General features: G+C 42.3%; 1 protein-coding gene across 4 annotated transcripts in view; it reads left to right on the top strand.

Moving 5' to 3' along the window:
- ntn2 (netrin 2) overlaps positions 1–24156 on the top strand; it is a 44070-nt gene extending 19914 nt beyond the window's left edge. For all 4 annotated transcript variants that reach the window (XM_085284313.1, XM_085284314.1, XM_085284316.1 and 1 more), the window contains exons 3-7: positions 6466–6654; positions 11014–11163; positions 13609–13662; positions 18536–18610; positions 18694–24156. In XM_085284313.1, the coding sequence (XP_085140439.1) occupies positions 6466–6654; positions 11014–11163; positions 13609–13662; positions 18536–18610; positions 18694–19079 (854 nt within the window). In that variant the 3' untranslated portion in view covers positions 19080–24156. The remainder of the gene's footprint in view (positions 1–6465; positions 6655–11013; positions 11164–13608; positions 13663–18535; positions 18611–18693) is intronic.
- Positions 24157–24671: the final 515 nt, after the last annotated feature.

Raw genomic sequence — 24671 nt, 5'->3', positions numbered from 1 at the left:
CTTTACATTGGTTCTTACTGATTCTCCATGATGATTTGATTGCACAACATCCTCTGCTGCTTCTCCTGATTGCATCTTATTGACTGTGACAAGGAAAAAAAGAGCAAGTAAGAGACGGAAAGCAAAGGCAGTGGCAGGACAGAGATAACGATGTAGGGATGTGAAGTGGACCAGTGAGGGGAAACAGAGCTAAGGACTCAAATCTCACTGACACCAGGCCCCCAACCTGGCAACCCTCCAGACTAATCTTGTTAAAATCTCTCCCTGCCTGATGCCATCCAGAGAGAGAAAGTGGAGATGCAGGGAAAAAGGTGGACGAGAGCGAGGGCCAAGGCAGGAAACGAGCAAAGGAGAGACGAGCGACCAGCATTTGAGATGGGGTCTTATGAAAGTAAAAAGAGAGGAGGGGTAGCAGAGGTATTAAGGGGACTCTTAAGTTCAAAAGGGCTCCTGAGAGCTTGCTCTTAAGCCAGCGGCGTGAGGCTAACCACAGAACCCATCAGAGGGAGGGGAAGTCTGAGAAGTGGTATCATATCTGAAATTGAAAGATGTCTGTGTGTATGGGGTGGGGGGGAACAAGAAGCTCTTGCATACTGTACTGAGTGTGTAATGCACCCAGCCGGATTTCCTGTTAGTCCTCAGCTCTGACTCTTTAAGTCATTGTCTCAGCTTGATGTCCACAGCTCATTAGAGTCTACAGATCCAGCAGAGCTTACATCTGCTTATGACTTTTATTTTATTTTTTTTTACCCTCAGTCCATATTATTTTGTGGGCAGTTATTACCTCTTGAGGCACTTATCACTGGTGTGTGTGTGTGTGTGTGTGTGTGTGTGTGTGTGTGTGTGTGTGTGTGTGTGTGTGTGTGTGTCCACACTGTACACTGGCTTGGCTATAATAAGGAGCTAATTAACCGGGTGTTCCCCTTGGTGCCCTGAGCAGGTGGCTGGAGCAGCCAGGTGGAACTCGGCCCAAACACACACACACGCGCATTGGCATACACACATACACACACATGATGGCAGCAGCCCATATAGCAGAGCCTGTTTGGCCAGGCGAAGAGAGCACCCAAGGGGGGCTGCTGCAAGCAAGTCTGGACTGTGGCATGGGCCAAGAGGGGAAAGGTGGTTGGTGTGAGCGCACTCCAATTTTCAAGGACCAATTTTAGCCATGGGATTTGTGTTTCGCACAGGCATCCAAAATCAATTGGCTGTGCTCACTGTATACGTACGGCTTGGCTTTTGTTCGGCCTGAAGGAAAATCGAGGTTAGATTTATCCCGGAGATATGGAGTGGATGCAAGAGGGGTGATGCACTCACAAACACGCTCGCATTTTTTTTTTGTTGTTGTTGTTGAGCAGAGTCTTTAATGGCCAATTTGGCATTCGTACTTGACGAGTCAACACGCGAACCTCTTCGGAGCACATTTCCTCGTAGAGGCATCTTAACACAATAACCGATATTAAGTGGTGTGGTGTGTGTTTAATTTTTTTTCCTCTCGATCTCGAAATATTTCCTCTTGTTTTGAAAAACACAGATCACCTAAGATGACGAACTGTGTAGGGGGAAGGTACCGGGTCGAAACAAGAACCGCAGATGAAAGTTTTGCACTTGGCACCGTTCGGTTTGATGACAGTGTGGTGAAACAATTCATTGCTCTAAAATTTTCCAAAGGGTTCTCCTCCTCCCTCCCTTTATTTTGGTCTCCGCATCCCTCCGTTTGCCAAGCCTGTAGCCTGTGTTTGTTATTTGATTTCCACGACAACACGAGAAACCAGCTTTACGCATCCTTCGAATTGGACACTGACCCACGGAGGAAAATCGTTCACTTTGGGGGGCAATCACAGAGTCTTTGCTGACTTTGCTGCCACCCACAGAAGTCCTCCCCCATACTGAAATGACTCCCCCCCCCCCCCCCTTCCTCCTTTAGATAAAAATGAGTCTTTATGCACAGCACTACTACGGAAGCTTTGATGTGTTAATGAATTGAAAAATGGTCTTCAACAGAGTTCAGTTATCCCCGCTGAGCCTAATTTGGTTGAGAGGGTGTGCAGTGGTGGTGATGGTAGGGGGTGGCATTTTGGTGGGAGGTGGTGTGTGTGTGTGTGTGTGTGTGTGTGTGTGTGTGTGTGTGTGTGTGCGTAGGCACTTCAAAACAAACCCATAAACATTCCAGGATCTTTGGGGCAGCTGTAGCTCTGAGTTAACAGCACGCAGGGTGTGAAGTGCAGGAAAAAAAACACATGCAGGTAGCATAGAAACACCTACTTGCTTTTAATTTTTTTTTTAGTGCTGATTTTCTGGGATTTGTTCATTTTTCTCCTGCACTTTTTTTTTCTGCATCCATCCCCATTTGCGTCGTTCTTTTACTGTCAGATACTAAACTTTTTCCAATTCTTTCTTCCTGTGACAAAATGTCTGGATGTCGTTAAATCCTTTGCAGCTACACGTGCTAAATCATTTAAAGGTTAAATTCTGGAGCTTTCTTTTACATTCTCCACACTTAAGCGTGTCCAAGCTCAGTCCGATCTTATTGCACAGCTGTAAATCTAGAGGATGCCATAAGAGGTCCGCTGGTACTTCAGCTGGGCAGAAAACGCGATCCATCGCTTTCATGTTCTGCTACAAGGTGTTAATGGTCACAAGTGCTCACAGCTGTGTGTGTGTCTGAGATGCTTGATCACAATCACAGACCCCTACCTCCATGCCCCCACCCGCTTTCCACCCCTGCAGCCCCAGCCACTCAGTGTGACGTGTGTGTTCTTTGTCACATTTCCCTTAGAAGAAGTTGGACAGGCTGTTTAGATCTTCACATGCACACACACACACATGCAGGGAGTCTCTCACCAGTCGATGTATATTGTTTTTCCCACTCAAACCTGGGACCAACCATCTCGCCATCTAAGAGCAGACTAAGGGTTAAAAGGCTTTGAACTCATTTTTCAAACTTTGTTCAGGATTAAATTGCCCCGCTCCCCTAACACTGCCTTCATATTCCATTTTGGATAATTCTCCAGGGTTGAGAATTAATTCTGATCTTGGACTCTCCAGAGTATGAAAGCACAGCAAATAAATCCAGCAGGGTCTCTACACAAACAGCGCTGCCTTGATATGAATTTATACATAAAACAGTATTTTCATTAGCTCGAGGATTCCATACAAATTGGGCAACATAATAACCAGATGGAATTGGGAAACAGTCTGGGAATGTGCTCCCCTTTTTCTTCCAGGGCCCGCAAGAGGGTGAGTCGGGGGGAGACTTGGCCTCTTTCCCAACCAGGTGCCAGGCTTTCCTTTGAGTGTGGACAGCGATATGTATTGCTCACCATATGTGGGGTACTTATTGCTTAACATTTGCGCTTGAGGGATTCTCCTCCAGTGAAGTTGTCCTTTAAGTGATTGCAAAAGGCTCAGATCATTGAACTTAATAGTACTGGAGAACTGACCTTGGCTGGAGCAGAGAAATGAAAATCATCTGTAAATTATTGGGAAATATGTCTTAAAGGTCACACATTATACCATTATCATTATAAGTTCATCTAAGTCTCATATCTCTCAAGAATGTGCATGTCAAGTGTCAGCTTAAAATACAAAACGGATTTCTCATCCTGCAGTGGTTGTACAAACACGGTCTTTGCTGTGTTTTATAAAGTTTCCCTTAAATAAAATAGGGGCCTTGGCAGTGGCAGCTTATCTGGAACAGCGCTGTGCCTTCTCCTGCCATTGCAATAGATATCTCAGAACAGGAAAAGTAAAGCAAAAGAACTTTGGTTACCCGCCATAAGCCCAGATCCTGTAAGTATAGACTTACTCACTGTCTTGTAACAAAACTCCAGAATTCAGCCACACGTCTGAACCAGAACTGGACCCAGAGCAAGGAAAGAGTCTTACAGAATGAAATGCTGCACTAAATTTTCACATAATAGAGTTACCATTTCTGAAATCACTTGCATTATGGCTATTTATTTTCCACTTATGTACAATCGGGCTAACTGAGTTTAGCCCGCACTACAGGACATGAAGAGACATGAAAATACCCACTTGTAGCAGGCTCAGTATTAAAGGCATTTTTTGCTGGCCTTTTGTATTCTAACACAACGCTGGTGAGTAGGCGTATATACTCAGGTCGTGCAAATAGTTGCCAGATTAGCTGTGCAACATGCTAACAGTGTTTTCCGATCAGGCAAGAGTGGGTAAAGTGTACTGCATTCATCCAACACTAAACATTAGTTTGATTGTAGTATTTTTTCAGATGTATAGCTAAGAGCTTTACAGAGCTACAGGCTCAAACCAAAAAATAAAGAAGTAAAGGGTCATGGAGTGGGGGGGGGGGGGCTTTGTTGAAGATGAGGACTGTGTAGTTGTGACATGACGTTATGGAAGGCCCTTATAAGTCGTTTTTAAGGTAGTTTCTGAACACAGTTTGAGTAAATCTCTATTTTTCTAAATCACTTATAGTCCACCTTTACATATTTGTAATGAAATGGGTACTGAGATCTCATTTTCTACGAACTTGTAACAAAATAAGTTTAAAAGTTCTGTGTTCTACAACTGGTTTCTTATTTTGTCAGTAGTAAACTTAATTACTGAAAAGATTTATATAATTGAAAATAAAAAAAACTGATATTTCCCAAATCTTTGGAACAGCATTGTTGTTTTAAAGGAGTGACAGAGTCATTTAAAAGATGATTAATTATTAATTGGTCTTTATATAAACACTAAAAACTTATAAAAGCGGGGGTTTAATACATAGAACATAAAAGTGACGTTGGACAAAATTTTATTCAGTAGTAGTGGTGATGATGATGATGATGATTATAAACTACCTGTTTTCATTGCCCATTATGGCACTTAATTACTTAATTTTCTTATTTATTTTACTGTTTTGTGTCTGTGTACAATGTATTTGTACATACTGTCTGTGAAAAGCTCTTACAAACTTTTATTTACTTACTCAACACAAAGGTGTAAAGGTACCATGTTGTGGTTACAGGTGTTGCAGGTGTGTTATGTACCATTTTTATGCTCTTTAATTCATACACAGCCGTAGTACCTTAGTAGCTCGGCTTTTTGCCTAGCAACTTCAGAGTGGTGACGTGTCCTCATGAAGTGACTGCACCTGGGCAAGAAATAGCTCTACAAACAAACAAGATATAATGTGTTAATTAGTGAGGGCTGGCAGATTTAGTTGCCGCCGGTCAGAGCCAGGCTAGGTGTTTGGCCCTCGTAAGAGGCTGTTCTCGCTAGCTTCATGTTTATCCATCTGGCATGAGGATGGTGTCAAACTTGTAGCCCTGCAAATATGATCATGTATACACGGAGTGAGTGGGTAAGACAGAAAATATACATTTCACATGTTTCTGTAACTGACCCCTCTGCGCCTTACCCTCACCCAGTGTGTTTTAACTTAGTCTCTGTTGCTACATCCTTCTTGTTTTATTCTAAACATTTATTGTGTAGTGAAATCTATTTCCTTGACGCCTCTCCAGTTTGACTAAAGTTAATGAATATCACTTTCTGTTGTGATCCTCTAATACTTCTGCTTTGCCACAACTGTTGACATTTTCACTCAAACAGCTCTGCTGTTGTTTACCGCTTTTCAAATGCATCTGCAGATAACTTTGAGCTAAAGCTAAGCTCAGCGACAGTTGACTTTGAAGCCACGGCCAAGTCTTCAGGTTCCAGGTCTGACTTTGATTTAACCAGCAGAAGTTCTGGATCAAAGTCTTACACAAGCAAGAAGTGTGGGTTTCTCATTAGACTTCTCAAATGCAAAACCCCCACATTTAGATAATGAAAAGAGTTTATCAATAATGTCAGAGTTGGTGAACGCAGTTTTATGCTGAGGAATCAACGGAAAAGACTTGTGAGCAAAAGAGACATTAAGGAACCAGCTGGATTTCAAGGGTAACTGGGAGAGCTATAACCACCCCTCACATGTCCCATATATCCTGCTCGCCTCATTTAGAAGACAGCTAGCTCGAGCCCATTCCTATATCTGATTTGGTCTCGCTTTTAATAGATCTAAGAAGTCTTTACTCATCAGTGATTCATGAAATTAATGTCTCTCTTTCCAGTGATTAATAACTAATGGGCTGAGAGAAGCCGAATTCATTAATTATGAAATGGGGAAAATGAGCTCTGTAAATATCACTTTTGATTGATGAGTTCTGGAATAGCAGCCAAGCCCACAGATGCAGCATAGATTATAAACCACTTATTATTATTATTATTATTATTATTATTATTACACTGCCTTACTTGAAAATCTTTCCCAGCTCTCTTGTGATATACATACCCCACCAGTAAGGATATATTTTACTGCTGAGCGTGCTCCATGTGAACATTTCAGCCTGCTAAATTTATGTTTGAACCCTAAGATAAATACTGAGAAGTTATTGTAAACTTTTGTATCTATCCTCCTCACCCTTGCCAATACCATAACGGCTTTGCTCTTTCCCTCCGCAGCGTGCAACTGCAACCTCCACGCCCGCCGGTGTCGATTCAACATGGAGTTGTACAAGTTGTCAGGGAGGAAAAGTGGCGGGGTGTGCATGAATTGCCGCCATAATACCGCAGGACGCCACTGCCACTACTGCAAGGAGGGCTTCTACAGGGACATGGCCAGACCAATCACCCACAGGCGAGCCTGCAAAGGTGAGAATCTAACAAGAAGTAACAGTAGTGTTTATGAAGAACTTTATTACTAATTTTCCAACGTGGCTTTCAAGATAGTCTGTGCTATTTGCTGCATGAGCTCATTCCTCCTCTATACTTCTATTAGGCTTCAGTCAAGCATACTGCAGAACTGTAGCACTCATTCATTTATCCTTGATTATGATCAGAGCTCGCTCTTCATCTGCTGTCAGAAATATAACACACAAGTGGTTTCCTGGGAAAGAATTACCAACCACAAGTCACGAGCACGGATCGCTTCGCGTTATGTCAGTCATTAATAGAGTAGAAAATATTTGTTTATAGATATATGTGATTATATGAAAATGTCCCAGATTATTACTTTAAATGTAGTTTAGCTTTTTCTTTGGCGCTACTCGGTGCTAAATGTTTACAAAATGTTCAAACAAACACTGATTGAGCCAGTCTATGTGTTTAAGAAAGGGGAGAAGTGGTAATATTTTATGAGTGGAAACATATGTTGTCATGGCAACTCTTACTATATATGTATATATTAAAAAAAAAAAAAAATCAGCATGTCTGATTTGCCATACCATAGCAGAGAGAAATGATTTGATACTATGCCTGGAGTCTTTCTGGCCACCCCACCGAATGTTTCCCCCCTTGCCCACACACCACATAATATTTTCATGTAACCAATGCATGTCTCATGGAAAATTGATTTCATTATTTCACATTTGCAGTGATATTTTTCAGCCCCATATTATGCTGGAAATATTGCAAAAATAACACTTGTTTCCTGTATTTGATGCTCGAGAAAATACTCAAATAAATAAGAGTGTTTTGTAGCCGTATGATCCAGATGAAGGTTTAAAAAAATCACTTCCAGAACATAAAAAACGGCACTAGTGAAAGCTGCCAACACTCATAGCCATGAAGATCTCCTGGCTGTAATTTCACGGTGGGAATCTCTCACTGGCTTCTCGTCAGTTTTCCTTCTGCAGCCTGTAATATAACACCGAGAGGTTAGAAATGGCATGATATCAGGCCGCAGTTGCCCATGGTAGTTTCAATGAGATGTTGAGCCATTCATCGTGTAATGGCCAAAAAAATTACAAAAAAAACCCTCCACAGCGACTTGGTCACATACCTTAAAACTTAAGTCATTTGACCTGTTAATGCACTGAAACAATAACAGAAAGGGATCTGCTGCACCCCTGACAACAGATCCGCTCTGAGATGTGCATCCCCATGTGCAAATGGTTCTCTCATCTTTCATTTCCTGCAGTACGTGGAAGCATAATGTTTTCACACACATGCAGGCCACTTGACACTACAGTTTGTCTGCGATCCAAGTCAAGTGATCAGGTTATAAACAGTTTAACACCCTCCTTTCCAAAAGCTCCAGATGTGACAGAATCCAAGCTTACATTTATAAAGCTGAGGGGGCCAGCTCCATGATTGATCCACAGCATTCTAGGAGATGTCATTTGCTTTTGCTCTCTTTTTCTTCATCTCTGTCTTGCCAGATGGTTTACAACCAGGACCTCTGATTGCACCCTGACTTATGACTTCCCTCACTCTGCCTTTCTACAAACCCATTAAACCTTTGTCTTCCTCTTATTCTCATACCAGCATCTATGATTTGCTTTCCATGTCCTTTCTGCCTGTGACCCGGTCGCGACAGAGGTCAGGGGTGTGGTATTGTTGAAGGGGGTGCGTGTCATGTCGTCATGTCTGAAATGGAGTTACTGCAATAAAATACAGGTGTGTTCAGAGGAGGAGGCGGGAATAGAGGGAGGCTGGTGGGAAGTACAGAATCTAGAAGGGGTTGTGTCTGTTACTGATCAAACTTGTCCAGGTCTAGTTGTCTGTTCACAGTGTGAGGCGTATTTGAAGGAATCTAAACACAAAACCAGGATTCCGGAAGTAACGTGGATATTTTAAGTCCGCAAATCTGAAAGCTACTTTCCATGACAGCAGACAAAGGCAGTCTTCCATGTGTCCTCACCCCCAACTGCTCTCAGCGGATGGCTGCCCAGCCGTGAGCCTGGTTGTTCTGGAAGTTTCTTCTAGTTAAAAGGGAGTTTTTCCTTCCCACGGTCGCCAAGCGCTTGCTCATAGGGGATCATCTGATTGGTTGGGGTTTAAGTATTAAATGCCTTGGTGTGACTGTTTTTGTGATTTGGCGCTACATAAATAAAACTGAAGTGAACAAAGTGCAGTCACCACAAGTTGAGTAACACAGTCACTTAAAATCACTTGAATCACTTAAAACAAGCAGACGCCTGAGAAAGGGACTGCAAATCCCAATGCAGCGCCTGTCACATCTGCAGTCACATGGGCTTGAAAAGCCATCAACATCTGAGGACATTTTTACAGCTTTCTAACTGGCTCTAGCCTCTGCACATAAAACCTCAGAAAAACAGTTTGAGGAAGGAAGGCTGGGGGTTAGACTGACACGACCAAACCCCCGTCTCCATCCTGCCTGCCCCTGACAGCTCGTTCAGATCTGGCCGTTGCTGGTTATTTACTGAACAATGTGAACACTGACAGTAACCTCTGAACTCCAAACAGTCAGAGTCTCAATTAGAAGGGAAGCGAGGGGGTCCTGTGCATCATTCGCAGTTTGTTTATACTGACCAGCCCTGTCAATGTTAAGTGATCAGTGCAGAGACAATAGCTTGTAAAACTCCTTGCCTTTGTCACATGTCTCTGCAGGAACAACTTGGGATTATGACATGGGTCATCTCACATGTGCTTTTCCTTTGGTCTGAAAGCGTTTTTCATTACTTGAAAAACGGTAAAAGTTGACGGACCAATGCACTATATCATTTGAGTTTTATTGAGAATGCAAACTTCAGGAAAATCCCAAATAGTTCCTAGCCAGAAGCAGAAGAAACTCTGGCTCTAAATGAAGGTGGAGGTTGCTGGCACAGCATAAAAAGGCGTCTGGTGACCCCCGGCACCCGAATTAGTCCTGCATCACACCCTGCCACATGCTTAACGTTCTTGTCCTTAGTTCAGTCGCACTTTACCAAGTGCCTTCAAAGCTCAAGTTTCCCATTGGAGTCTGCGTGACTCAAATAATGGGGATTTTGCACTCATGATGAAGCATCAGATTTACATCTCGGCTTCAAACAGTGTGCAGCCACTTTGACACCTGTAGACTTCGTTGGCCTTGCCAGAAAAGGCAGACACGATTCTAAAGATCTGAGCTGAGCTAATCTCCTCACACCCTGCCGTCATGCAGACACTCTTGGGTCAGTTTCAGCCATTTAAACGCTCGCGTTGCCGATCCAACAGGTGGTAGGGTCCTCTCCTTTGTTGTAGCAACTTTTTAAAAAAAAATCTGCGGGTGCAAATAAACACATTAACAATTTCGTCAGGTGGTGGGAAGATACCGTGGCATGTTAGCAGCTGCCTTTCCCTGGCAAGCTCTGTAGAAGTCTGCTGGATTACAGGGTTTTTCCCTTGTATGAAATATTGGTCCTTCTTGCCTTTTCTTGATAAGCCTGGACAATTACAGCTATTGTGTTACAGCTGAGGCCCTTGCAAGTTTGCTTTTGCCTTTTTTTTTTTTTTTTTTTGTTAGTCTGAGAGTATTTTTCCAAAGTGTCAGACTGAAAACAAAGGGGGAAAAGGCAGAGTTTTCCTACTGGGTTTCATGGCTTATTGTGTTTTTGCTTTCACACTTCCTGTGTTCTTGTAAGCTTTTGTCAAATGGCTTCAACCAACACTCTAGGCCTCATATGATTAACTGCTCTTCATACATCCAAAAAAACTAATGAGTTAAAGTGGCTTAAATAAATCACCTAGAAAAGCAAACCTCAAAAGTCTTGCCAAAGTGAGGTGACCGGAGCATTGCCTGTTGGTGTTGGCATTTGGTGGGCATCCACGGAACTTTTGGGAAGTGATGAAACAGCAGAGCGTGTGTTACCAGGCAGGCAGGCACTAGGCTGCATGCAGCATTTAGGAAAGAGGAAACGAGCATTTGGTCTGCATCTCCTGCTGAAACTGATGCACTACATGCATCGTTCACCCGATCTAATAGCTTTCTGTGCTTTTAGTTGTCCTGTAATGTCCTCCACACAAATATCTTATTTCTCATCAGTTTTCTGGATATGCATGCAGTTTTTCACAATGCAGTAGTTTGAGAAACCTAGGTATAAAGGCTAAAGACATGTGGGCCCCCAAACATTCAGTATTAATGCAGTCAATCAATCATTAATCAATAATATTTACTGAATGTCGGAGGAGTTTTGTCTTATCATTTTGCATTTTGCAGCAGGTTTGATGAACTGGTATCTCTTATCTCTTTTATCTGCCCCACCACCCTCCATCCCTCTTTGACATCTTCCCCCAACCCCCCCACGCCAGCTTGTGACTGCCACCCTGTGGGCGCAGCAGGCAAGACATGCAACCAGACCACAGGCCAGTGCCCCTGCAAGGACGGTGTCACGGGCATCACCTGCAACCGCTGCGCCAAAGGGTACCAGCAGAGCCGCTCGCCCGTGGCCCCCTGCATCAGTGAGTAACTCAGACACACATCCACACGCAGCTACCAGTTACTGCATGCGACACTGATCAGATCGTCATGGTTAATTTTATCAGCTTGCCTGTGACTATTAAAATCTGACAAAAAGCATGATCCATAGCTAAAGGCAGCACATACCCAAACCATGAAGAATACAGAACATAAGTGAAAACATACTTTTATGTAGTCTTTCTGGCTATCGGACAGACATAACCCGTGTGTGTGTGTGTGTGTGTGTGTGTGTGTGTGTGTGTGTGTGTGTGTGTGTGTGTGTGTGTGTGTGTGTGTGTGTGTGTGTGTGTGTGTGTGTGTGTGTGTGTGTGTGTGTGTGTGTGTGTGTCTGTCTGCCGTATTTGGATATATTTGTGAGGACCAAAAATTGGAATGCTACACTACTTGTGGGGACAACAGTCAGTTATGGGGACAAAATGCCTGTCCCCACAAGTTTGAAGGCATTTTAAGTTTAGGCTAAGGGTTATGGTTAAGGCATTAATTTTTGAAAGGTTAGGGTAAGCGGCTAGGGAAAGCCTTTTGTCAATTAGATGTCCTCACTAGGATATGAAAGTGTGTGTGTGTGTGTGTGTGTGTGTGTGTGTGTGTGTGTTGACTTGCATAGCCACTGAAACTGCAATGACATTTCATGGAGAAGAGCCCAAAACGTGAGCCAAACGAGCGCCCCAGCATAAAGTTGGGTTAAATTGAAACGCGATCCATGCTAAAGGAACAAAGAGGCATACTGTTGTTAACGCTTGTGCTGTTATTCTACTTTCTCTTAACTATGTACCATATGTGTTTGTGTGTGTGTGTGTGCTCTAGTAGCTGTGTTTAGGTTTTTGATTTCCTGTAACAAGCGAATGTGAGTCCACGCAAGTTACGAATTTTGCCCGTGGGCCCAGCACGTGTCTGTGCCACATTGCAAACAATCAAAAGATAGCCTCCACCAAATCAAGTCATGCCGCGCCGCCCAGTGCCGTGACCAGCTCTGCCACACTGCCACACGGTGCCATGTTGTTCCTCTTGCATGCAGCTCCGAAGCAGATGGCGGATAGGCAAGAAGGAGAAGACGACCGTGGTCATGGATGGCAGACTATACTCGTTTAAGTGCCATTAGGTGAACTGTCTATCGAGAACAAGAGGAATAGTGGGTGTGGGCATGCTTAAGCTATGCACATTATGACAACCCTGTCTGCCATTATAGCCTGATGTCAGCATATTACCCCTGGAGGATACTGTATCCCAAGACAGAAGACAAATCCATTAAGAAGCCAATTAGTATGATGGCAGCAACCCACATCTGAATGATCCTTTCATCATCTGTCTATCTTCACAAGATGTGGCCATCGGGGCAAAGGGTCTCAAAGTGGCTTCTAGCAGCTGTGCCTGCCTTCACAAAGCTCCGTGCCCTTGTTTGTTTTTGTTGGCAGGGTGTCCATAATTTTAGAGAGACAACTGCTGCTTTTGCCTCAAAACAGCTTTCCAAGAAACCCCCCTCTGCCTCCTGCCAACACACTCTCACACACTCGGTCCAACCCCTGAACCTCCAAATCCAATCAAAAGCAGATCCTCTGGGTGGATGCTAAGCCGGCGTTCCAGTAATTCTGTTTACGGTAAAAGGAGAGGGGCCTGTTGTTAGCATTAGCATTTGTATTGGAAAGATGCATACGATTAAAGGAGTAGTCCTGGAGGAATTCTACAAGGCACTTTTTTTTTTTTTTGTAGCCAGCGGGCACAACAAGGGAGGGCTGTATCTGTCTCAAGATGATCCCACCAAAATTGCCCCTTTGCCATCCGTCCATCTGTCTATACATGCTTGCATGGAGATTGCACAGCAGTGTTAACCCCACATCTGTTAGAGGAGGATGAAACTAATCTAGTGTAGCCACCTTGCCATTGTGTGCCTACTTTCAATGCGCTGACTCCTCCAAACTGGTTTATGGTGTGATTCTTGTGAAGCATCAACTAACATTGGACTTTGATTATTTCTTCCAGTTAGTCTGAAGATCTCCTTAAAAAAAGACACTGAAACCACTGCATTAGTCTATGGCATGTATGGTTTATTTGAACCGGTCTTCCCTCTCACCACCAATAAGTATTCCTGTCAGTCTCTTAGCGTTTATCTAGCACGTCTGTCTGGAAAGCCCTGTGTATTTTCATAAGTTTGACATATAGTACACCACAAACCTACTGTGTGGCAACCCTGATTCTTCTTCTTTTTTTCCCCAGTGACCTCAAATAGCACTTTTTACTTCTTCTCAGTACTATTTCCCATCCCACCCCCATATTTGGGATCACATTTAATGAATTTGGACACACTTTGTTTCTTTGACCACACGTGCTCTCATTGTAGGCCGGCAGCCAGATCATTTCAGACATACTTAAAAGGTGTGGACTTAGAATTAATCGTTGAAATAACTTTGTGTTTCTTGTGCGTGTTTCAGAAATCCCTGTGGTCAACCCCACAGCTGTCGTGAGCAGCACAGAGGAACCAGCAGGTTAGTATATACTCCTTGCACCTTGAGCACCCCTACTTTATGAGAGGAACAAAAACATAAAATACGTGTCCAGAAATATTAAATATTAAGGCGTGGAATAAATATTAATAGAGGGCGGGTTTGCTCATTTGAAGTTCTCAGGGAAACGATTGCACTGGGGACGGAAAATTTTTACATTGTCTTAAAAACCTGTGTCCTTGGCATAGTTTCCCCAACTGCTAGCCTCAAGTTAGTGGAGACACGCTGTGCTCAGACTTTAAGTGCAGCTTTAAGCCAAGGGCAGAAGATAGGCAGCTGAGGTGATTAATTACAGTTTAGTTGGGAGATATAGTGGAAGGGGAACGTTGCGAGGCATGAAAAGAGTGTTGGCAAGTAACTGGGGGAAATTTGTTCAGTCACTCCCTCTAACACTCTAGGCTTCGGTCAATTACCCTGTCCGCATTTTTCATTCTACAACTGTTTGATTTAAATGGTGGTGTTGATTTGGAAACGTTGATTCATTAGTGGATTTATATCATATATTATCACTGAAGCGGCAGACTGTGCACCCCTCCCAAATTTGCTATTACTGCCATTCTTTTTAAAGCAATAATGGTTTTCTTGTTTTTATGTCCTTTCTCTTCTAAAAATAATACGTATTTTCAGAACCCTCACAATAAATTTTCCAACTTTAACTTTCGACTTAACTTTCGAGGTTGCATGCTATAAATTTTGAGGACTCGATTCATAGAGTTCAAGATGTTTATAATGGCTCTTACCGAGGTCCACATAAAAGGCCAAAATTGGTTGTACACTCCAAATAAAAACCTCCAGATATGTCTAATAGTGTGAAATGAAAAACATTCTTCTGGTGGAGAATTCGTGAAGTTTCTAAGGTAAATGTTGTAAACTAGCTAAGCTAAGCTTACCGGTTACTGGTTAGCTTAGCAAAAATCCTGGACAAAAAATGGGGGAAAGAAATGGTGTATTACAACAGATTAATCGTGGTAGGTTAATTATTGAGATTTAGAGCAGATAATTGCATAAAATAAATCCAATTGGGATCAAACTTTACCTAAATGATTTCAATTAGGTGAGGTGAATTCTAGCCAAAGATCTTTCATCTCATTTTTTTTTTACCATGACTATGTTTACAAGTGAGTGTAGTTAAAGTAAACATAAAATCAGGTCTTAAAATTATGTAAATACAACCTCAGAAGAACAACACATGATTATACTGTGTTATTATTTTTAAAAATGCTAACGCAGAATTGTGTGTGAAAGTACACCCTCAGTGTGAGCATCTCTATAAAAGCTGAAGTTCGGACAGTTTGCAGGTCTGGAGTATTCAATTGTGTATTAGCACAACATTAAAGAAGAAATGCATCAGAAATCATCTCAGAGAAGCAACTGATGCTGCTCACCAATCTGCGAAGTTGGAACTAGTAATTTGAAATCCATCATTGTAGAGTGAGAAAGATTATTCCACTGGTGAAAAACATTCAAAACCGTTCGCAGGAGTGGATGTCCCAGCAAATTCACCCCAAAGTCAAGACCGTACAATGTTCAGAGAAACTTCAAAACAGAAAGGCTACACCTCAGACTGCACATGCCTCAGCATGGTCAATGTTAAGTTCGTGATAATACGATTAGAAAAAGACTGGACAAGTATGGATTGTTTGGAAGTGTCTCCAGGAGGAAACTTCTTCTCTTTCGAACATGGCAGCACAACTCAAGTTTGCAAAATTGCATCTGGAAAAAATTCCTTTGGAAACATTGGAACTGACAGAGGGTGTACTTTCTTTTTACTGTGACTGTAAGTCCTGAATTTAATTTTCCTTAGACTCGCAGCTTCTTCACTCATTTACAACTTGTTCTGTATAACCTTTTACCGCCATCGCTTGGGTCTTTTTAACCCAAAGAAGCAGAGTCCAGCCCTTTCTTGTTTACTACTTTCCTGGGAAAATGTTACAGGGTCTAAGAACACAAGAGTCATTGATTGTCAATTCACCTCAGCTTCTACCAAACACACCAGCGCATTTCCCCCATCTTTCTCCTTCCTAAACTACCACAGAAAGAGCTTCACCATCAGAAACCTAAGGCCCCCAAAATCTTTTTGTGTAAGGGGCGTTGGATGCAATTTGTCCTTGTCATGGCACAGTGAAAGGGGCTCAAGGGAAAGAGGGCATCGAGAGTCTTGGAGCCAATTGTGCATGTTTTCAGCAGGCTGGCCTTCTGGGTCATTGGGCAATTCACCGAGAGCTTTTCCAGGTGATCACCCAGCAGTAAGTAGTGCTTCATGGGAAAGAGCATACTGTCGCCCCAGCCAGAGTTTCAAGAGCAGGTTAGCCACTGTATACAAAAACAGAGACCTACATACACAAAACAGCTGTGATCTAATGAAATCCATGCTCATCTCATGCACATGCACGCCTGTCACAGCTGCATGCATACTTACATGAATACCACATACTCTGTACTAATGAGAAAGCCCTTAAGTAGACTGTGATATTCTGCAACATTTATTTAAAGTAAAACGTACACACATGCACCACACACCTTTGCACTCATCCACACCTTCACTCATTGCAGCGTATTGAAAGTCATCTTCTTTCTCCTTTTGTGTTTCCCTTTCTTTCCTCTCTCTGGCTAATAAAATCTCCAGCACTCTGATATACAGCCAACCTTTCTGGACGTTTTAATGAGCTCCTCGGTCCCCCGTTTCTTCCTCCTCCTCAGTTCTTCCACAAAAAAAAATGAACAATACAACACCCTTTCACTCATACAACATTCCCAAAAGGGTCATTTTTCTCTTTTTTTTTTGTTTTTAAACTTGGACATTTCATGTCCAGCGATTTTTATTTGGTTTTCTTTGGAAAGCAAAAACGGCTAAATGGTTATTCCTCTTGAAGGGAACGAGAGATACCAGTCCACTTACCAGCGTGTGGTTTGTTGGTGGTCAACTTTTCACGTCCCTTCATTAGAAGTGACTAAAACTCTGTTTCTTTTGCAATTTCAGTTCACCATTTTCATTTTTTTAAAACTTATTTTGTATCCTTCTCATAGATTTTTATTTTTATGCTGTGGATCCAAAATTCAATGAGTCACAGAATCCAGCAGCCTGTGTCAACCACAGATGAGTCTTACTAACAAACAACAGCATTTTTCTTTCTGCAGCTCCAGTGGCAGAAATTGAGTTAAAAGCACAGTGAATGCTTTAAAGTTTAAAAGGGATTCTTATCATTGTTTTAGCGCACTTCATCTGTTTAAGCCTATTTAATCATGCTTATCTTCTCAGTTTCCCTTTCCTTTTGCTCTTTGTTCTTGCAAAACATGTTTTCCGATCTCCGAGAATACAGACATGGCAAAACAAATATTTCAGGACTACAAGAAAATAAACCACGCGATGTAATTACATGCATATGCTTTCAAATCTTTGAAGGGTTCTATAACACAACTGAGAGTTTCTTTCCGACCTTTCTGGTCCATTGAAACTGCTGTACACAGCTATTCCTCAACATAAAATTACAAACAACTTTTATTTATATATATATATATATATATATATATATATATATAATATATAAAATTTGTTTTTTTTCTTTTTTTTTTTTTCTTTTTTTAAATTTAATTCAGGTTGCAGGTAAGCTGTGAGTCATATAATAGAAGGAAAGGTGGCTGCTCAGGTTCCAAATGCTGAAATCAAGCGCCAAAGTGTTTCCAGCGCCACATGCCTGCTCTTTGGCCAAAATCTGCATGAGGGAAAAGCTGGATTGAAAAAGATGCTGGAGGACACAGAACAGCTAAACCAAACCGTGACTGGCCTTAAAGTCGGTCAGAAAAAGATCAGAGAATGGTCATCCAGCCTAGAAATCAATTTTGACTGTCATATTCATAAACGTAAAAACCACATCATTTGCAACCCCACCTACTAATGGTCAGCAGAGGTCATTGGTCCAGTGTGTGGTCTTAGTTGTCACTCTGGCAGCCAAGGCCTATCCACATTCATCCAACCATGACCTGCTTCCACCACGCTCTGCCTTTTCTCAAGGCCCCGGAGAACATGTCAAACTGAACACTTTTACTCCTCTGGTATGTTTCACTTGCCTCCCAGCACTGGCTGTTGCAGGGATTTGGATGTGTGATTTGTCAGAAGCTGTTTTTTAGCACACAAAAACCACACCAAGCCCAACTATTATTTAGCGCTGCTCCAGTTTTCCTTTCAGCCTTTGGCAACATCAGTCAGTTTGTAAAGGCAAGTATAAGTTTACTCAGTTATTATAGAAAAAAATACACATGTATTTAAAAAGTAGATCATGCTTTGATGTGTATTTTTTGTGTTTATAAAAAAATGTGAAATATATTAATGGGACGGGGAGTCAAAGTTGGCCTTTCTATATAGAAATCAGCACATATCACAATGTTATGTTTATATTTGCTTGATCACTGCGTTTTATATTTTAAAGTGATGTGACACTAATTATGCATTACAACGTGTTAGTAAGACTGAGCAAATATGAAAGATTCATGTGCTCCTTTGGTACCTTTTTCACCAATACTGTGACTGTGCCTAGCCTATAAATGCTTAAACACATTTCCACCACAAAAAAGAAGACTGATGACTTGTGTCAAAAATCTGTCCCAAAGGGAGGGTTCACAAGTGACTGGCATTTGGAGTCTGCAGATTCTGTTGACCATGATATTCTTCCCAAGGAAATCACACCGACTTCTGTTAGTAACACTATGCAACATTTGGTTCCCAAATCTGTCAAAATGAAGGATGGTTTTCAGTGCACCAAGAGAGAACTGGCCCCAGCCACATGTTGGTGGAAAACAAGCACTGGAGTCACTGCCTGCATTTCAGGTGTGAACTTGGTTGTCCTTATTTTTGCAGATTGTGAGTCCTACTGTAAACCAGTGAAAGGCAACTTGAAGATCAACATGAAGAAATACTGCAAGAAGGATTATGGTAAGAGAGCAGAATTCCTTTCCATACCATTAATTAAAAAGCGTAAAGAGTTTTGAGTGTGTTTCTTGCAAATGTGTTCCCAGCTGTCCAAGTGAACGTGCTGGACATGGAGACAGTGGGTGACTGGGCCAAGTTCTCCGTTAGCGTGGTGGCTGTGTACAAGAGCCGGGGCGAACCCTTAAAGAGAGGTGACAACATCTTGTGGGTACACATGAAGGACCTTGCCTGCAAGTGTCCCAAAATCCAGATGAGCAAACGATTTTTGGTGATGGGTGGCGCTGAAGGTGGAACGGGCCCAGGAGCAGGTCCAGGAGTCGGGCCCGGAGGTGGAGCCAGCAGTCCAGGGGCGGAGCGCATAGGCTTGGTGGCCGATAAGAACAGCCTGGTGATCCAGTGGAGAGACGTTTGGACGAGACGTCTGAGGAAGTTCCAGCGCAAGGAGAAGAAGGGGAAGTGCAGCAAAGCATGATTGGGAAAAGCAGCGTCCATCCCTACCTCTCCCTCCACAGCACTCAATCACAAATCCTGACTCTTGACTTCTCTTATCCCCGGCCACTCGAGTCCTTTCTTCTCCTCCATTGTGGGAACGCTGCACATTACAAAGACTGCATGTACCCTGCCTGTTTTAAGGACCACGTTTTGTGTATATTGTATAATTATTTTCATTTTTATTTTTCAAGTTTTTTTCATTGTAAGGCCACTTGTCTATTTGTCCGATTGGTTTGCCTTAAAAAGGGACCATTAAAAAGGGTGTGAAGTGTAGACAAAAGCAGGCGCCATTTCCCCCCCTCGACGACGGCAACTGAACTGTCCAACCCCCTGCTAAAAAATACAACCCCCTGACCTCCACCTGTCAAAACTGCCTGTCTTCTGCCATTTTAAGGTATTTCCATGCAAGACTACCAATGCTCACCCCTCACTGTTCTCTGAGGATTTTATTATAGAGTGTTTATCACTTCACAGACTGATATCAGCAACAAAACAAGCTACAGATCTCCAGCTTGGCCACCTCACACTGATGACCTTCAGAATTTTCCTGTCAAAACAGGCCTAATTTCTCAAGGTCTTTGCAGTATCTTCTTTGGACTATAGGACTTCTATGTCCTACGAGGAACCAAGGGCTCCCTTTGCAGGGACATTTTCCACAGCAAACCTCAGTCACACCACCACTGCTGCTGCCGCCACCACCACACAGCCCTCACAGAATAAACTGCTCACGTAGGCTCTTATACGGTCAAGTGCCCGATGTCACTGCTCATACTAGAGTTTGTATATCTTGTGTGGCTACTTTGCTATCTCAGCCATCCACATCCTTATTTGAGATGTATCCCTTTGTTGCATTGGGCACGAGTGAGTCACATCGCAGGCCTCTTCACCACTGTTCCCTCTTATGAGTGGTTTATAAAGTCACCATCATGACTCATGGCCTGTCACTTTGTGGAAGATGAAGCGGCGCAGACCGAATTTCAGAACAAAACCAACTTTTCCATTGAGACTTTTGCGCTTCATGGATATTCTCTTTGCTGGGTACAGCTCTTCCAGACGTTGCTGTGTGGCCAGCGTCACTTATGTCTTTAAAAATGGCCGAACATTTCATTGCGTTGACTGATGAAGACTGGCAGGCTTTTGTTTGCCACAACAAGAGATTGAAACAAGAGTTCCTTTTTCATGCAGTAAAAACACAAAAACAAGTTGGATAAAGAAAAGACGTAGCTGTGTTGTTGGGTTTTTTCGTTTTTGTTTTTCATTCCTTGCTTAGTATTTCGACAAAATGAATGAGCCTGGAACATTTTTAGTGCTCACTGATTGTATTATGACATGAGAGGATCATATTTCAGTCCTCATGTGCTTTGTTAAGTTTGCATGTTTGTGGGGTTTTTTCTTTTTTCTTTTGCTGGTCCATCAAATCCTTACAGGGAGCAGAGAGAGGTAAACTAATATGAGTATGAAGATCCAAAGGAAAACTTCCCAGGTCATCTTCCACCACTTGCCCACCCCAAATGCATAACCCTGTCATGCCTTGCCAAATAAGAGTAGTCAGTTTTTAAATTCAATTAAGAGACTATGAAAGTCAGGACCAACGAATTAACCGCAGAGAGACCCATCTGGTTGCTCTCAAGCTTTTTATCTGCCTTTTGCAGTTATTTCATTTTGTAAACGACTTTACAATTTATTTAAATAGAGTACAATATAAACACACAGTTTAGTTGAGGGGCACATCAAGCTCACATAGCATTGAGTGTTCCTACAGGCATCTCATGCTAGCTTGTGGTTACGCTCCTTTGGCTTTGGCGGCATGTTTGGTTTGTCATTCCTCCAAAAGTGTCTCTCCTCTGCTCTCGTCTGTGTGTCAGCCACAAACTCCCTCCCTCCACCCCTCCCCCCCCCCCCCCCCCCGAATTCTCCTTTTAACCCATTTTGCATGTTGTGTATTTAGTGTTTTAGATAAGTGAAAGCACAGAAAGAGGCTTCCAGACTCCTCTGTGGTGTATAGTACTGCACTGTAGTTCTTGTTTTCTGAGAATGTAAATCAATCTGCAAAGAAAAGACACACAGGTAAATGGTCTGATTGTGTTTATGAAGTGTTATTAGAACTGAGGACGTCTAATGGCATGATATTTGATGCTGTTATGAACTCTGAACATGACTAGATGTTGTTCAAACGATTGTGGCTCTTCATGCTTTTCACTCTCATCAAGACATTTTTTGTTTTTGTTTTTTATAATACAATGCAAAAACAAGTTGTAACCAAAATGAATTATAAGCCACTACGACTTCTGATGTGTGACAAAAAAAAGGTTTTCTATGGCACTATGCTGAGGGCACAAATCCCACTGATGGAATTTCTCAAAAATGCAGAAGCAGTCCTTTATTTATGTGTCGGCTGTCCTCTGTGACCTGTCAGACAGGTGGTGTTACAGTAGCACCCGTGTCCGCATCTTGGTATGTAAGTCTGGCATTACAATGAATTGTCAAAATATTTGCCTCAGCTCCTTGAGCACCCAACACCCTCGTGAAGGAATTCCACAAAATTCTTTCTCTTCTAGTTTTCACGTGATATGTCACACTATAGGAACGCTTCCAAAAGAGGCTTTTTCCGATGCCTGTTGATCATTTTTGCCAGTTCAGTTTACCCAAAATGCTGGATAGTTCTTAAACTATACACATGTATAACTATCCTGCCTGCAAATCTTTAGAGTGTGGCACTGCATGGGAACACATTTAGCCTAAGGGCCCCGTTGTACCAGCCAAGCAGATAAAAGTGTACAATCATGTCAGGTTTTATTGCTCACAGATCAGACGGACATGTTGTAAGATGACTTGGTGGAGAAAAAAGTATAGATGGAGGCGATTTCCCTTATATCAGTGCCGATGCAGAGGGTTTTTTTTCAGAGTAGCGACACCTATTGTTCCGAGGAGTACTGTAGCAGCTTCCTGCACCATAAATGTTTAGGACTATGATGATGACGTTGCCTGTGGCGAACAAACAGACCAGCGTGAAAGGTATACTGAGGCATCCTGTCATGTAGCTACTGCGGACAGATCACACCAATCCACCACAGCAACTGATCTTGTCAATAGCAATAGGAAATAAGTTTCACTATAATGATGTTAAACAAAATGTTACTGGTGTGTCACTTCTGCCATAAAACATCTGAAGCCAGCAGCTGATGGATCACCATGTGTTAGCTAGCTAGTTTTAGCTAAAGCGCCCTTGCCTTTGTTTTAATAGTTGAGAGCTTTTTTACCTTCAAATCTAAAAGAGCAAATCAAATCAAGATTAAGCATGTTTGTGCTTTTGCACTGCAGTGTAAAGTGAAGGAATCTCCACTAAATGCACTATATGGACAAAAGTAGTTTACCTCACACCTACAAGAGCTGCTCAGGTACCAAAATCCATGTCGTGAAGCTCCTGGCACACAGCAAACAAGGTTTGCAAATCTGCAGTTACTGAGTCACAGGTGCACCTTAGCGGTTGCTCTGTAACCTCACATGGCCTTCCACTTTGTCACTATTTCTAAACACACCCATGTTTGCGATAATACCACCGATAGCTTATCGTAGAATATCTGGAAGAGGGGAAAAAATTACAAATGTGATGGATTTCAATGAGCTCTTTAGAACTGATCTTTCACAAATGCTTGTAAACGCAGACTGCGTTGCTAGGTGCTTCATTTTATACACCTGTGGCAATGGGTTTGAAAACACTTGAATTCATAAAAAGGTGTGGTCCAAAATTTTTTATCCATGTAGAGTTCAAGTAAAACATCACCAGAATGGAGCGGGATCACATCTTTGTGTGAATCCTTTAAAAGGGTGATCTAAACATTCATGGATTGTAAAAGATGAAATATTTACACGGTTCTCCTGCAGTTCTGTGGAGGGTCTGGTATGTAAGCTGGAAAAAAAATACAGTTTTCCCTGCAGGCCTCTGCACAGGTCACATGATCGAAAACTACGAACCAGCTTTTCCTTTTCTTAAGTGCCCACCCTGAACATCGAAATCAAAATAGGTTAAAATTGGCCAGATTTTGTTCGAGTGGGGGGTTAGGGGGTGGAAGTGTAGCGCTTGTGAAAGCTATTTTGTGAGCCTCATAGAGAGAGCCATCCTGTTGTTTTATATTAACAAGCCCAGCAGCTTGGCAGTGGAACTGAGACCATAACTGCTTCACTTTGCTTCCTCCCCCCTGTGTATTTTTTTCCACAGCGTTTATAGCATTCACAGGTGTGTGAGTTTGTGTGTTTAATTAACCTTCCCGAGCAAACAAGTGACACACACAACTTGCAGAGAGGTGAGAGGAAACTTATTTGAAGTTTAGCGTTTTTGGGTGGGGGTAGGGTTCTGAAACGGTCCATGATGAAGAATTAAATCACACAAATTTTCTTGGTCAACTTCCCATTGTTTGTTTTTTGACTTTTTTTTTTTTTTTCTTTGTGCACATGCGTCATTTTCATCCACACATTTGGCTTGTCCTGATGCATTTTTTTTTTTTTTTAATATTGTAAATATGTACTGAACTGCCTCTGCCGTTTATGTTGTCTTTTGTAAAGCATCACTTAGCCTGGGATGACTCACATTTATGGATGTACAAACCAGATGATTATGGATGTTATATGGATGTAGAAACCAGGAACATATGCTTTCGTGATCACGACCAGAAGACGTGGTTCAGATATTACACAGAATGTATTCCTTTTGGTTTTATGTTGTTTCCAGACAACAACCACCCAATTGTAAATGACTTTGAGGTGAATGGAGTAAAAACGTGACTGACTGGACCCTCTGCTTTTCCCATAGAGGTACAGATGGAAACTGACACACAAAGCCCACCATGTCCTGTTACATTAATGTCCTGGGAATAATGGTTCACTCACACAAAAATTGTCCACCTACCTTTTTGGGGGGAACAAAGGGATCCTGCCCTCAGTCTAGCACTGCTTTTCACTTCTGTTATATCGAAGTCTTCCTTGTACATTTTCCTCTGAGGCAATGAACCACTGACTTTTTAATCTAAATGGTAAAAAATAAATTATTAGGTAATGAACTGTGCGTTGTGTTGATCATCTGTCTCTTTAATAGCGGCTATTAGCCTTAGCTGCAGAAATTATATAAAATTGATCATGTGTGTTTTCTCCATTGCTCAAACACAGTTGGCACTGCTCTGGTATGTTTCCACTCACGGGGGCTAGATGGGGGTTTGAAGAAGAGAATATTGGGTAGAGCGGCTCCCCTCCTCTATGAACGCTGCAAGAGCTAAAGCTCTGTAAATAAACAATGAGGCGCACACACACAGTATATACACACAATTTAATGCGTTCCTCACCTTGGAGGAAACCCAACTCCAGAGAAAGGCTCAAAGCAGGAATCTCCTTACTCTCTTTCTCTTTTTTTTTCACCTACAGTGTCCTCTCTTCCTCATCTCCCCACCCACTAACCAAACAGGCCAGCTCCATCCATTCTCCTGAAGGTAAATTACAGGAAAGCAGTCATTTATCATCACTCTCCCCAGGCATGGCCACTGAGGCTCTGAGAATAGAGGTTTCACAGACTGGACACACA

Source organism: Mchenga conophoros, linkage group LG8 (genome assembly GCF_057382185.1).
Source record: "Mchenga conophoros isolate Kocher_MC1m ecotype Shallow Benthic linkage group LG8, M_conophoros_male_GT1.1, whole genome shotgun sequence".
Taxonomy (NCBI): Eukaryota; Metazoa; Chordata; class Actinopteri; order Cichliformes; family Cichlidae; genus Mchenga; species Mchenga conophoros.
This window is presented reverse-complemented; position numbering and strand designations above follow the sequence as displayed.